The sequence below is a fragment of the Xyrauchen texanus genome, chromosome 9, assembly GCF_025860055.1.
Source record: "Xyrauchen texanus isolate HMW12.3.18 chromosome 9, RBS_HiC_50CHRs, whole genome shotgun sequence".
NCBI classification, from domain to species: Eukaryota; Metazoa; Chordata; class Actinopteri; order Cypriniformes; family Catostomidae; genus Xyrauchen; species Xyrauchen texanus.
In genome coordinates this window covers 18,157,105-18,169,749 of record NC_068284.1, presented here as the reverse complement: position 1 = coordinate 18,169,749, position 12,645 = coordinate 18,157,105, and the positions used below count along the sequence as shown (strand labels likewise).

General features: G+C 39.9%; 2 protein-coding genes across 4 annotated transcripts in view; one reads left to right on the top strand and one right to left on the bottom strand.

Annotated features, from left to right (window-relative positions):
- The window catches only part of LOC127649264 (elongation of very long chain fatty acids protein 1-like), a 76,659-nt gene that overhangs the window by 47,293 nt on the left and 16,721 nt on the right, over window positions 1-12,645 (bottom strand). The window contains exon 1 of one of the 2 annotated variants that reach the window (XM_052134294.1): window positions 10,003-10,414. The exons of the other annotated variant lie outside the window; for it this stretch is intronic. The gene's annotated coding sequence lies outside the window, so the exon portion shown is untranslated. Of the gene's footprint in view, window positions 1-10,002; window positions 10,415-12,645 lie in introns of those variants that run through there. 2 annotated transcript variants of the gene reach the window in all.
- Window positions 5,138-9,973, top strand: LOC127649266 (transmembrane protein 275-like). 2 transcript variants are annotated; one of them, XM_052134297.1, is made up of 2 exons: window positions 5,138-5,456; window positions 7,899-9,973. In XM_052134297.1, the coding sequence occupies exon 2, from the start codon at window positions 7,935-7,937 to the stop codon at window positions 8,583-8,585; it is 651 nt and encodes a 216-aa protein (XP_051990257.1). In that variant the 5' UTR covers window positions 5,138-5,456; window positions 7,899-7,934; the 3' UTR covers window positions 8,586-9,973. The 2 variants fall into 2 exon arrangements, with proteins under 2 accessions (XP_051990257.1, XP_051990256.1); XM_052134296.1 differs by having other exon boundaries at window positions 7,839-9,973.

Here is a 12,645-nt window from a genome sequence, read left to right as displayed (position 1 = left end):
CATGCAATTTGGACATAGATTTCAGCCTGAAAATAATGTTCTGCAGTGAATATGGACAAGTGAAGGGGCTGTCCACTCCCCAATTATTGGTCTCAAACCAACAAAGAAGTTGCTGTGGATGTGGTTGTCATTAATGATGTAATTTATGTTGTATGAGTACCAGACTTGGTGCTGCCTATTCAACTTATAAGAGAAACAAATAAGCACACACACTTTTGGGAGGCGAAAGTTCAAGTCACCATCTTCTGAGCAAGACTCTCAATAAGGCTGGATCTAACGAGCAAACATTATTCCTTTCACAATAAACAAAGCTCCTTTCTATTACAGCTCATTGTAGTATCCTGTCTAATTTCTCTGCCTAATCAGACAAGGCTTTTTTTATATATATTAAAGGGGTAGTTCACCCAAAAATATAAATCTGTGTCATCTACTTACTCTCGCACATGTCTTCCAAAATATGTAAACACATAAGGAGATATTTAACTGAATTGATGTACAATTGTAAATTTACACCTATTTAAATCATGGTACACATGACAACTCTTTTGTTTGCATGAAGTCAAAAGTGCAGCACACTCAATACCTTATAAGGAGAAAAAGGAGGAAGAGAAGAATATATGCACAAACTCCATTGGTTCTGTATCCTGACATGCTATATATGCACCAATTAATAAATCTTAAAAAAATATAGTTTAACCTCCTGAGACCAGGAGGTCCTGTGCTCCTTTTTGATTTGTAACTAGTAGCACCTAATAAACATGCAAAATGTTTAATAATAATAATAATAATAATAATAATAAAATAAAATAAAATAAAATAAAATAGTTTCCCTAAATATTGATGTCTACATATGTGGACAGGGGGACAAAGTTGTGAAATTTTAAATAACACCAAGCTATAGAAAAATAACAAATTGTTTATTATGTTTCCAGGAGTGTTGTTATATTTTTATGAGACGTTACAGACATTACAGCTGATTTTCTGTAAAGATATATATATATATTAGTTTGGCAACAAAATCTTAATGTTCTCTCTTTGCACTGTTAAACAAGTGATAGCCAGTAATGCTAATTACTGCAGTGCAGTAATTAGCATAACTAATTCTGATACAAGTAATAGCCAGCATCGCCCAATCACTGCCAACCATGTAAAAAAAATGAAACATTATAAATTCAGAATCCAAGTACTTGTCACGAACCCCGCTCCCTCACTCCGCCCCCTCGAGCTTCCACGCTCGTGCCGCCCCCTCGAGCTCGCACGCTCGTTTTGCTCCCTCGAGCTTGCGCGCTCGTTTTGCTCCCTCGAGCTTCCACGCTCGTTTTGCTCCTACGAGCTCTCATGCTCGTACACTATCTCCCCCCTCAGGCTCACATGCCCACTTCTATCGCCAGAACATTATGTACACCTGCACTCGCGTCATCTGCACTCCTGTTCATTGTATACACCTGCACTCGTCCCTATCACCTGTCATTGTTTACACCTGCACTCGTCTCTATAAACATCACAGCACATTCGTCTCCCGCTTGTTGGTTATTGTATTTAGTTTCCGTGTCTTTGCCCCCCGCTAGTCTCGTCTAGTTTTGAACTCCTCTTGTCTTCCTCTTAGCTTGCCAGCTCCCCTTGTTCCCCTGTCTTTTGCTCCCACTAGTCTCGTCATTCTCATCTACTGATTCCCCGGCTTCGAACTCACGCTCCCTTTGACTACTCTTCACTGGATTTGCCCTTTTTGTGTACTTTGCACGCTTTGTGATCGAATAAAGCTGTTTGAATTCGACATTGTGACTGTCTCTTCTTGTGCGGGTTACAGTACTGATTACCATTGTCCCATGTCTGCCAACCATGTTGATTGGTTCAAATATCATCTACAGTCTGAAATGAAACTTTTTATAGGAAGTTTTGATTGAATGCACTTGACTTCATAGGAAAGCTATAGGATGCTACCTTGCTCTCTATATAGTGAATGACTTAGAGTGCTGTCTGCACTGGTCTCAGAACAGTTCAAAATCATAACTCTATATAACGCCTCTGAAAGCAATTTCTTTCTCAATGTAAAAATGCAGTGTAAATATAGGATTTCTAAAGAAAACCTTGTGCTATTTTACACATTAGTGTACATTGTGTATAGCAGCCTGGCATTTCATGATAAATCGCTCAGATTTTAAAAATAGAATATCAGATGAAACTAGAGACTCTAATCTTTTGACTCAAACAGGTTTCAATGTAAAAACGTAATTAGGTTTCTTACCAGATGTAGTTTTGTTGGCATTTCTCCCAAAGACAAACTCTGCTGTGATCGGCACCATGTTGTTTTGACCCTTTACTGAGAGCACAGAATCTTCTGAACTTAGATCAGTCAGTTTACATTAAATTAAATGATGTGTTGCATATCGCGAAGCCAAAATACAATGTGTGCACGGGTTGTGCCCATGTTGGTTTTCGAAAGTTTTGAAAAACGTTTACAGCATAGCTGTAAATGTATTATATAAATAAATTCACAAACAGTCTTGAGGTTTGAGTTTTATATAAGGGTATTCAACTTCATTCAACTTACTTGAAGCAGTGTATGTCGGTTAGAAATTTTGTCCAACATTAGTGGTCATGTCTTGAAGGTACTGTAACCTCCTGTTTACCTAAAGTCTTGTGAGAACCACATGTGACTTTCACACACTGTGTTTATTGTATTTGGAGTCCTATAGAATACCTACACCTATCCCTACCCCTAAACCATAGTTTTGTCATTGTCACAGTTTTGACTTAGTAACAGCGATTGAGACTCTCACAAGACTTAGGTTGCAGGAGTGCTACCTGCTAGACACAGCAGCTGCACAATCTCTGATGCCGACACAGCTTATTCGCGATAGGCCAGACTCTTCGATGACATTGAGGACATATGTTTCAGGGGCAGAGTTCACAATGGCTAGTCCTCATACTACTCTTACTACTTCTGCTATATCAGTCTATGGCAGAAATAGTAGTACGGCATTAACAATGGTTTAGCCCACGACAGGATCCAAAAATATCCGGCTTGACGTCTCTCTTTTCAACTCCTCTGCCGACTGGTTCATCATAGAAGAGGTGTATTCATGTAACTGTTTATGTCAATTGCATTTGTATTGTATTTTCAAATAACAAAAAAAAAAAAATCTCCTTTTGTGTTCCATGGATGTTGATTTGGAATAGCATGAGGATGAGCAGATGATTACAGAATTTTCATTTTTGGGTGAACTATTCCTTTAAGACAGCTTGATGAAGACAAAGAGGTTTGTTTCAAAGTCCAAAGCAACACTGAAAGAAAACAAATGAATTTTTTCAAATTATGAACAACCATGTGCTAATGAATTTAGTAGTTTTCTGTGCTTTTCTCAATTGCTTAAAATTATTCCTGAAATGCTTTTGTATTAGAGGCACAGTGAATACGATGTAATAAAGTTCTAACTGTAATTATGATGTAAAAATGTAATAAAATTAATTTGAACTTGACAGCACATGCAATTAAACCTGTCAGTTTTGTCCTACCACCACATTGATTCAATAGCTTACTATAGCTTTAGTAAAGCTTTTTTGTGGTACTATCTAGAAATGACTCAGACTCTCACGTAAGAACACGCAGCATGGACAGAACAGAATCATTGTACATCCCACACAGACCATCAGTGACACACTAAGACTGAATATGCAGTCTTCATCCTGCATGGCGATGAAATAAAGAGACACTGCCTTCTGTTGCCAAGAGCTCTGACGTGGGCTATTGGCTGAACTATGCACATTTGTGTTGGGTGTCTCACAAGACAACACAAGAGAGAAAATGTCAGTCGAAGAGTAAAGAATAACTTCATGATGATTGAAAGAAAGAGAATACACACTCATCAGAGCAGCAGAACCATTATTTCACTTTATATCTGTATCTAAAATGGAATAATGGTTGTCGGACTGGAGGGGATTTCCTTCTTCCTTTTCTTCTCTGTTTTTCGGCATTAGACCGGGGCCTTTAGAAGTTTTGGGGTGGGTTGGAGGGCATCTGGGGGGCAATGCCCCTCCAGCCCCCCGTTAAACCCATTCTAGATATCTATAAAGAAAATTGAGACATCAGTTGCAATTCTGTGCCCTCAGTATCTATTATATGATTGGTTGTACTTATACATGGCTCTTACAAATAACACTGTGTAACAAATGATTATTTTTTGGTTCCTTGGGTAGTAAGTGTTATTTCCTAATTGTTGATGCCTCAAAAGTATAGAAAATGGCTATTATTCACCACAAACTTTGCTTTTGTGACCAGGACAGTGATATTTTGAAATGTATCTATTCCCAGTGACAGATAGACAGACAGACAGACAGACAGACAGACAGACAGACAGATAGATAGATAGATAGATAGATAGATAGATAGATAGATAGATAGATAGATAGATAGATAGATAGATAGATAGATAGATAGATAGATTTTTATAGTCATTGTTTTAAAAACAACGAAAAAACAGTTTAGCAGCTCTTAAGGATTGGCAGTAGACACATAACAGCAAAACATAAGTAACTATATAGAAAACCACAGTGAGGGGATTATTACAAGGTTTATTGCACCTCAGTGGGGGAGGGAGGGGATGATGATTTATGCATTTAATTGTCTGTGGGAAGAAACTGTTCTTTAATCTGTTGGTTGTTTTGGTCCTGAATAATCTGTATCTCTTCCCAGAGGGCAGAGGGGAGAACAGGAGATGCAGGTGGATAGATCTACGCAGGGTATATCTGACCTGATGTTGGTGCATCTGAATGGATTCGTCCTCTCCTGGTAGTACAGGATGAATGCTGGCCTCTCTGAAAACTACTATATGGGGCTTTTTAATAAATGATTTTTTGTTTGTTGATTTCAGTTATCTCCATCTAAAGTGGTCGTTTGGCCTATAATCAGAGACCTATGTTCAGTACTGGGAGCTGTCCACACAGCAATCAGGAGGAGAGAGTTTCTCCTCCCCAGATACTCACTGAACACATGCACTCATTCAAATCCATGTGTTTCACTGGAGGTACTACACTTGTCTACAACAGATAGGCTTCATAGGAACCTGTTACTGCCAACGCGCTATTGTTCAGCACGACATACCTACTGATTACTCAAGCTAATGCTTATTTGTACATTTACTTTATGCTTTAAATCTGCCTAAAACTCGTTTCTTGAAATAAACCTTGTCGCTCTATTACTCGAACACAGCGTGTGGAACAGGACTGACGACGATGTGTATTGGTGACAGGAGTGTTGTTACAGCACGCGCTCTGAGGCGAAGATGAGTCGGGCAGCTGTGGCGGATGACAGCGGAACCCGCGTGAAAGACTTCGTACTTCGTCGCAGCGTCTTTTTGAAGAAGGTGTTTTAGATTTAACGGAGACGACGTGTTTCGTTAGTAAAGGAAGACCTCTATCAAGCCTGTGTAATTCCCCTGCACGTCGATTGATAAGCGGTAAGACCTTTTTGCTTTGCTTATTTCTATATCACTGCATGTGTTTCAGATTTTCATACGGCTGCGTGCCATCTGAAACGCTCATATTTGTTTTTTTAAATGGCCATCTTTACTCACATTTAAGCGTCACAGATCACACACGTTAGGGGTGAAACGATTATCGATGGTGCTCCTATCAGTTACGTAATCGGTGGCACATTAATAATGATTTTGTTCAGCGTTTAACTACATAGGTTTCTGGTGTCATTATTGCAGTACACATTCACATTAAAATTTAGTCATTTAGCAGACGCCTTTTCCCAAATGGAGGAACATAAAAAGCAATGTGTCATACAAAGTCAACAATACCTGCAGTATGGCACTGACAAAAATGTGTAAACAACGTGACCATGGTCTTTTAAGGTTTCCTTCAAAAACAAAAACCTCAAGAGCAATTACAGTAGCATTAATGTAATATTACAGGTTCAATACAAGTTAAGCTTAATTAACAGCATTTTTTGTATAATGTTGATTACCAAATAAATGTATTTTGACAAACAAAAATCTAGGTTCCAGTGAAGCACTTATAATGGAAGTGAATGGGGCCAATCCGCAAACTGTCAAAATTCTCACTGTTTGGGGCCTGGATAGCACAACGTGTATTGACGCTGACTACCAAACCTGGAGTTGTGAGTTCAAATCCAGGGCGTACTGAGTGACTCCAGCCAGGTCTCTTAGACAATCAAATTGGCCCGGCTGCTAGGGAGGGTAGAGTCACATGGGGTAACCTCCTCGTGGCCACGGTTAGGGATTCTCACTCTCAATGGGGTGAGTGGTAATTTGTGCGTGGATCACGGAGAATAGCATGAGCCTCCACATGCTGGGAGTCTCAGCGGTGTCATGCACAGTGACCCATGTGTTGAGATGCATGGATTGACAGTCTCAGGCAACTGAGACTTGTCCTCTGCCACCCGGATTGAGGTGAGTAACTGCACCACCATGAGGACCTAGCAAGTAGTGAGAATTGGGTATTCCAAATTGGGAGAAAAGGGGATAAAAAGAAATTAAAATAAATTCTCACTGTTTCAAAAGTACAGCCACAAGACATAAACAATATTTTAGCGTGATAAAATCACTTACTAAACTTTTTGGTGTAAAGGTATGTCCAGTTTTACAACTTTGTTGCCAAGATCACCTAACGTCAGTGACAAATAACTAGAAGTTCATCCTCCCAGAACAGTAGGATACACATTTCTATCTTTAAACTCTCCAAACATGCGTCAGTGTGACCTTGATTTCTTTTTTAAAAGAAAAGGAGGGACTGGTCATTAACTCTTGTGTTAAACAACATTATGCCTTTTAACTGGACCCACTTTATATTAGGTGTCTTTGACTACTATGTATTTAAGCATTTGATACAATGTACTTAATATGTATACAGGTGTTCTTGTATTGTACTTACATTTAAAGTACCTGCATTTAATTATATCTGTAGTTACACTGTTAACCTTACCCCTTTTCCTAATCCCAACCCTACCACAACCCTAATCTATACCCTAAACCTTACACAAAACCTTAGATCTAATTTAAACCCTAACCCTTCCCATACCTCAACGTCAGTTGCAGAAAATGTGAACCTTAGAGAATTTTGTAGAACAACATGTAGTCACTCAATAAGTGACCTTTTCGGTGTAAAGTTATAAATACTATATTATATGTATTTTTTTTGTATTTTTATTTTCTTCCTTTTTCTCTCCAATTTTGAATGCCCAATTCCCAATGCGCACTAGGTCCTCGTGTAGTGACTCGCCTCGATCCGGGTGGTAGAGGACAATTCTCAGTTGTCTCTGTGTCTGAGGCCGTCAATCCATGCATTTTATCATGTGGCTTTTTGAGTGCATTACCGTGGAGACATAGTGGAGGCTTCACGCTATTCTCCGCTGCATCCACGCACAAGACACCACACACCCCACTGAGAGCGAGAACCACATTATAGCGACCACGAGGAGGTTACAGACGCTCTGCCTTTTTAAACGCTTAAAAAATTTTTTTTATTCATTATCTTTTGAATACATTTTAATTATGAATATAGATTTTAGGTTCAGGTATTTAATAGGATTTATATAGGGGTATATTATGCATATTATGTTGTGATTGAAATGTGTATTGTAAAGCACTTTGGGTCAACTCCTGTTGTTATAAATGTGCTCTATAAATAAAGGTTAAGTTGAGTTAATGACACCTATTTTAAAAGGTGACCACTTAACTTGTATTTAAACTTGAATATTCAGTAAAATCATTTTCTGATTTCCATGCCTCTTTGAGTATTAAATAAATGTTCTTTGCTGTGTTCTCACATCCCATACTTGTGGTTTTGAAACGAATATGCACTCTGCACTACAGGTATCCCCCTGCTGTGTGTAAAGCAAGCACTCATGAAGAAACAATGCTCTTCTTCACCAGTTTGCTGATGGAGTTGTAACTGTGACCCTTGAAGATATGGTTTGCAGTGAGCAGAGTTCTGGCATGTCAGTGCCCAAAAAGGAGACCCAGAGCCGAAAGAAGAGGAAATCCCGTCCTCAGGGTCTTCCCTCTCCAGCCTTGTGCTGTGCATGTGGATTGTGCATTATGTTGGCAGGCATCAACATCACCTTGGTGGGCGCCTTTGCCTTTAGCACTCTTGTGCCCTCCAGCAATCCTCCAATCATCATCGGACCTATACTTCTACTGGTGGCATTCTCCTTCTTCGGGGCTTGTTGCATCTGCAGTCGGTTGCCTCCTCCTCAAAGCTCTCGCCGGTCCAAGGGAGGTGGTGGTTTGGGCTTCATGGGTCGAGGGGCAGGTGGGTTGGGTGGAGGTGCAGCATTTGAGATCGAAACCAGTGAGCACACGATGCAGGACACCACAGCCGTGCAGCTCAGTCCCACCAACTCACCCTGCTCCTCTCACGCGTCCAGTCCAGAGAGAGAGGCTCTGGCCAATGCCGCCAATGCGACCGTTCCTGCCCCGGAATATGTCCCTCCAAAAGCCTGCAAGCTCTTCACCATGGAGTCAAATGGACCCAATTCTGCTTTGGCAGCATTTTCGGCTTCTACAGGGGGTGGTGGGGCGGTCCGACTCACTTTGCCCTCAGACTGCACCGCCACGTAAGGCTGCCAGTTTAGGTTGCTCTCTGGAGAAAGGCTGGTATTACGTTGTGTAAATAGGTTTGCAGAGGGGTCAACAACACTTTGTGTGGAGAATTCTTTGTCACAGCTGGCATGTGCCATGAGGTGCAACAACAGAGAACGTTCCTGTGAGGGCCATGCTATGTGTGTCTAATAAAAATGACAGTTGTATGTGAGAATCATATGAGGAGCTTTGTATTCTCTTATGCTCCCATACTCGGAGAGAGAGAGCCTTGAAAGTTGAATCACTATGGTGTGTTTCACATATTCACACTGTGCCACTGTTACTCAGAGCGTTCACAGTTACTGCGCTCAAAAGAGACAGAATCAGCTGTTGTGTAAAGATGGCTTTGGAGACGAGCCGAAGAAACAGAACCAGTGGCTCAGCAGAGAGAAACACTGAGGATTGAAATGTCAGTGCAAAGACCAATAAAACATTCTATAGTGTGTTAACTGTGTTTTTAAAATCTGAATTCAACCATGGCTAAACTGCCGTGCCATGGCACAGATGTTGTATGTTTTCTCTTAAATATGTCAGTGTTTTAAGTCTGTTCAATGCTAAATACATTTGGCTGTGAGTGGTCCTTTTTTGATGACTCTCCAAGGCCAAGTGCTTTGTTTTTCAGATGCTCAAATAAGTTGTGACACTGTGTAAAATCACTGCCATTTAATCACATGACTCTCGAAAATGAGGTTACTAAGCAGTGCCGACAAACTGCGGGGTAAAAACAACTCAATTTCCACATGGAAATAATGCATTAAGGTTAGATTTGCCTCACACTGTACAGCAAAAACAACAAATGTGCATATAAGTATACCCATTTATTGAGCTGTACTCCTACTTTAGTTGCATTTTGTTTGTTGCTGAGGGTTGTGACATTATATAATGAAGCAACAGCCCATTTATCTTGAAAAAAATAGCCGCAAGCCTTTATTTTACACTGTGGTTTATAATGCTGCCAAGTAAACCAATATCTCTCCTATTCTTGTAATTGCCAAAGGCTGTTTTCTCACTCTGTATCCCTCTGTCTTATGTTTAATATTATAATAGCATTACATATTTACAACTGCTCACAGTATTTTCCTCTGAACTGTCTCTCTCTGTTTTACTTCCTTTGCCCTTTGAAACAAGAGCCAGTACTGTTCTTAAACATGCCCTTCATCACTGACCTGCGCTGATGGTTCAAGCCAAACAGTAAAACAATTTCCGTCATGTTGATTCTAGTAGAGAGGTTTGCTAATGCAACTTTCTTTGACTCTGTGGCAGAGTCGCCAACACACTCGTATAAAAAGCAAAGGGCATCATCCATTTATTTTAAACCATTGCAACATCAAAGACAGCTTGCAAAAGTAATGGAGGTTCCAGATTTCAATTTCACTAAATTAAAGGAATAGTTCACCTGACAGTGGTGCATCTCTCTCTATTACTGGTGCCTCCAGCTCCCCTTTATCTTGCTGTCCCTCTGATCAGCTGATTCAGCACCTGCCGCGCATCATCATGGCCTGGCCACACCCTCCTCCTCATCACAATTACATAAAGAGAAATGTGGTCATCTGAGAGTTGCTTTAAATGAACAGAATAGTTGAATCTATGCTTATTGCATGTATAGGTAAAGGATGGGCCATACACTTGACTAACATACAGGTGAAACTCGAAAAATTAGAATATCGTGCAAAAGTTCATTAACTTCAGTAATTCAACTTAAAAGATGAAACTAATATATTATATAGACTCATTACAAGCAAAGTAAGATATTTCAAGCCTTTATTTGATATAATTTTGATGATTATGGCTTACAGCTTATGAAAACCCCAAATTCAGAATCTCAGAAAATTAGAATATTGTGAAAAGGTTCAGTATTGTAGGCTCAAAGTGTCACACTCTAATCAGCTAAGTAATCCAAAACACCTGCAAAGGGTTCCTGAGCCTTTAAATGGTCTCTCAGTCTGGTTCAGTTGAATTCACAATCATGGGGAAGACTGCTGACCTGACAGTTGTGCAGAAAACCATCATTGACACCCTCCACAAGGAGGGAAAGCCTCAAAAGGTAATTGCAAAAGAAGTTGGATGTTCTCAAAGTGCTGTATCAAAGCACATTAATAGAAAGTTAAGTGGAAGGGAAAAAGACAGCTTGCAAAAGTAATGGAGGTTCCAGATTTCAATTTCACTAAATTAAAGGAATAGTTCACCCAAATGTGAAATGCAGTTTCATTGTATGGAAAAAAGAAGCAATGAAAGTTGAATGATGACTGTGGCTTACATTTTGCGAAATGTCTATTGTGTTCCACAGACTAAAAAGTCGTACGGGTTTTGAAAAACATGAGGGTGAGTAAATGAAAACAGATTTTTTCACTCGAAACACTTTAAACAGTTTTTGGCAAGTTTCCCCTCTGTTATCATATTCATGACTTCAAATCAGCAGAGAGGACTGATTTATCTGATGATATAATTCTGAACTTTATGTTTTCTTTCATTTTTTGAGTGCCAATGCATCTGTCATTATGTCATTGTAGTAATTACATTCTTAATATGTACCTTTATCTGTATAATATATTGCAGTATGTTCATGTTTATTTATTAAAGCACATCATTAACTGCATGCTTACAAATACACACCGTTGCCACTGAAACAACAACAACTTCAAAGTGTTTTTTAATTCAAGAGCAACATTAAATCCAAAACTCAATGGTCTGCCTGTTTGTTTCAAGAGTGTGAAATTTCCAGGTGGGAATTATCCTGAAAAGAGAGGTTGGACAGTTCGACTATGGAAACATTGTCATCTTTACATAAAGTTGGACTCTATGGACTGATTATGTCCCACCTCGTTTTGTATGCTGCTACTTGCCATCTAAACATCTGCTGTACCAGAGTCTGAATGAATTGAATGCTGCCTTAATGATTGTGATCTCAGGATCAAACCAGTGAGGGCTACTCAAATGTCAGTGAGAACATTTGATCATGTGCTATTATTGTACTTATAGCGATGTTGTGTTGTTTATTCTTTTCTGTCATGGATGTTCTTACAAAGGTGATATTTGATTGGAGAGCGGTGCATTGAGTTGAGGTTTGATAATGATTTTCATTATTATTGGCAATAAGCCATGTTAAGTAAAATGATGTATGAATCATGACTTGTTATAAGTATTGCTGGAACTAAAAAACAAAATCATTACAAAATTAAATTGTGTTTTTGTAAACTGCAAACATTTTAATTATACACAGCTTAACTCCCACTCACATAATTCAGTTAGAATTGTGTCCACACCTGTTTCGACTGCAGACTTAAACATTTATAAAGATTTCTCTTTGTTCTTTTAAATATGTATGTAAAAATAATCAAGAAAAAAAACTCTTGGCATGACAGAATATACATTAAAAGCAACATTCTTAAATGCTGGCTCATATAGTTGTCATTTTAAACAATGAGAAACTGTGTAATTTGATGTAGAGTTCTGTGGCTGACACACTCTCTGGAAGAAATTACTGTAACAGTATAAAGGACGGGCAAGGATGAGACGGGAACCGGCTGAACAGTATACATAAAGTTTTATAAGGAACTCAACATAAAACAAACATAAACAAACACAGATTCACATGTAACGTAGCCACGTGCATCTCTTTCTTTTGAACTGGCACCTCCGGCTCCCCTTTATCTCACTCTCCTGCTGATCAGCAGATCAGCACCAGTCATGCATCATCACGGCCCAGCCACACCCTCCTCCTCGTCACACTCCTCCCCCGCCCAATTCAGGCCGGGGCGACACCTCCTCCTCGACCAACTCACCCCCTCCCATCTCTGGTGGTGGTGGGGGGGGGGGGGGGTGACACTGCCCTTTTCAGCCGTTCTGTCTGCCAATGGTCCACCCCGCCTCCTGTGAACCTGGGGAGAGACGAGGGGAGGCTTGGAGTGAGGGAAAGGGCAAGTGAGAGACAGAGAGAGAGATAAACTTGCTCGTCAGTTCCCGGACACACTGTCACCCAGTCCTCAACCGCTCCTCTGCCGGATGCCAGCTCGATCCTCCCTTGGCGGATGTCAGCGAG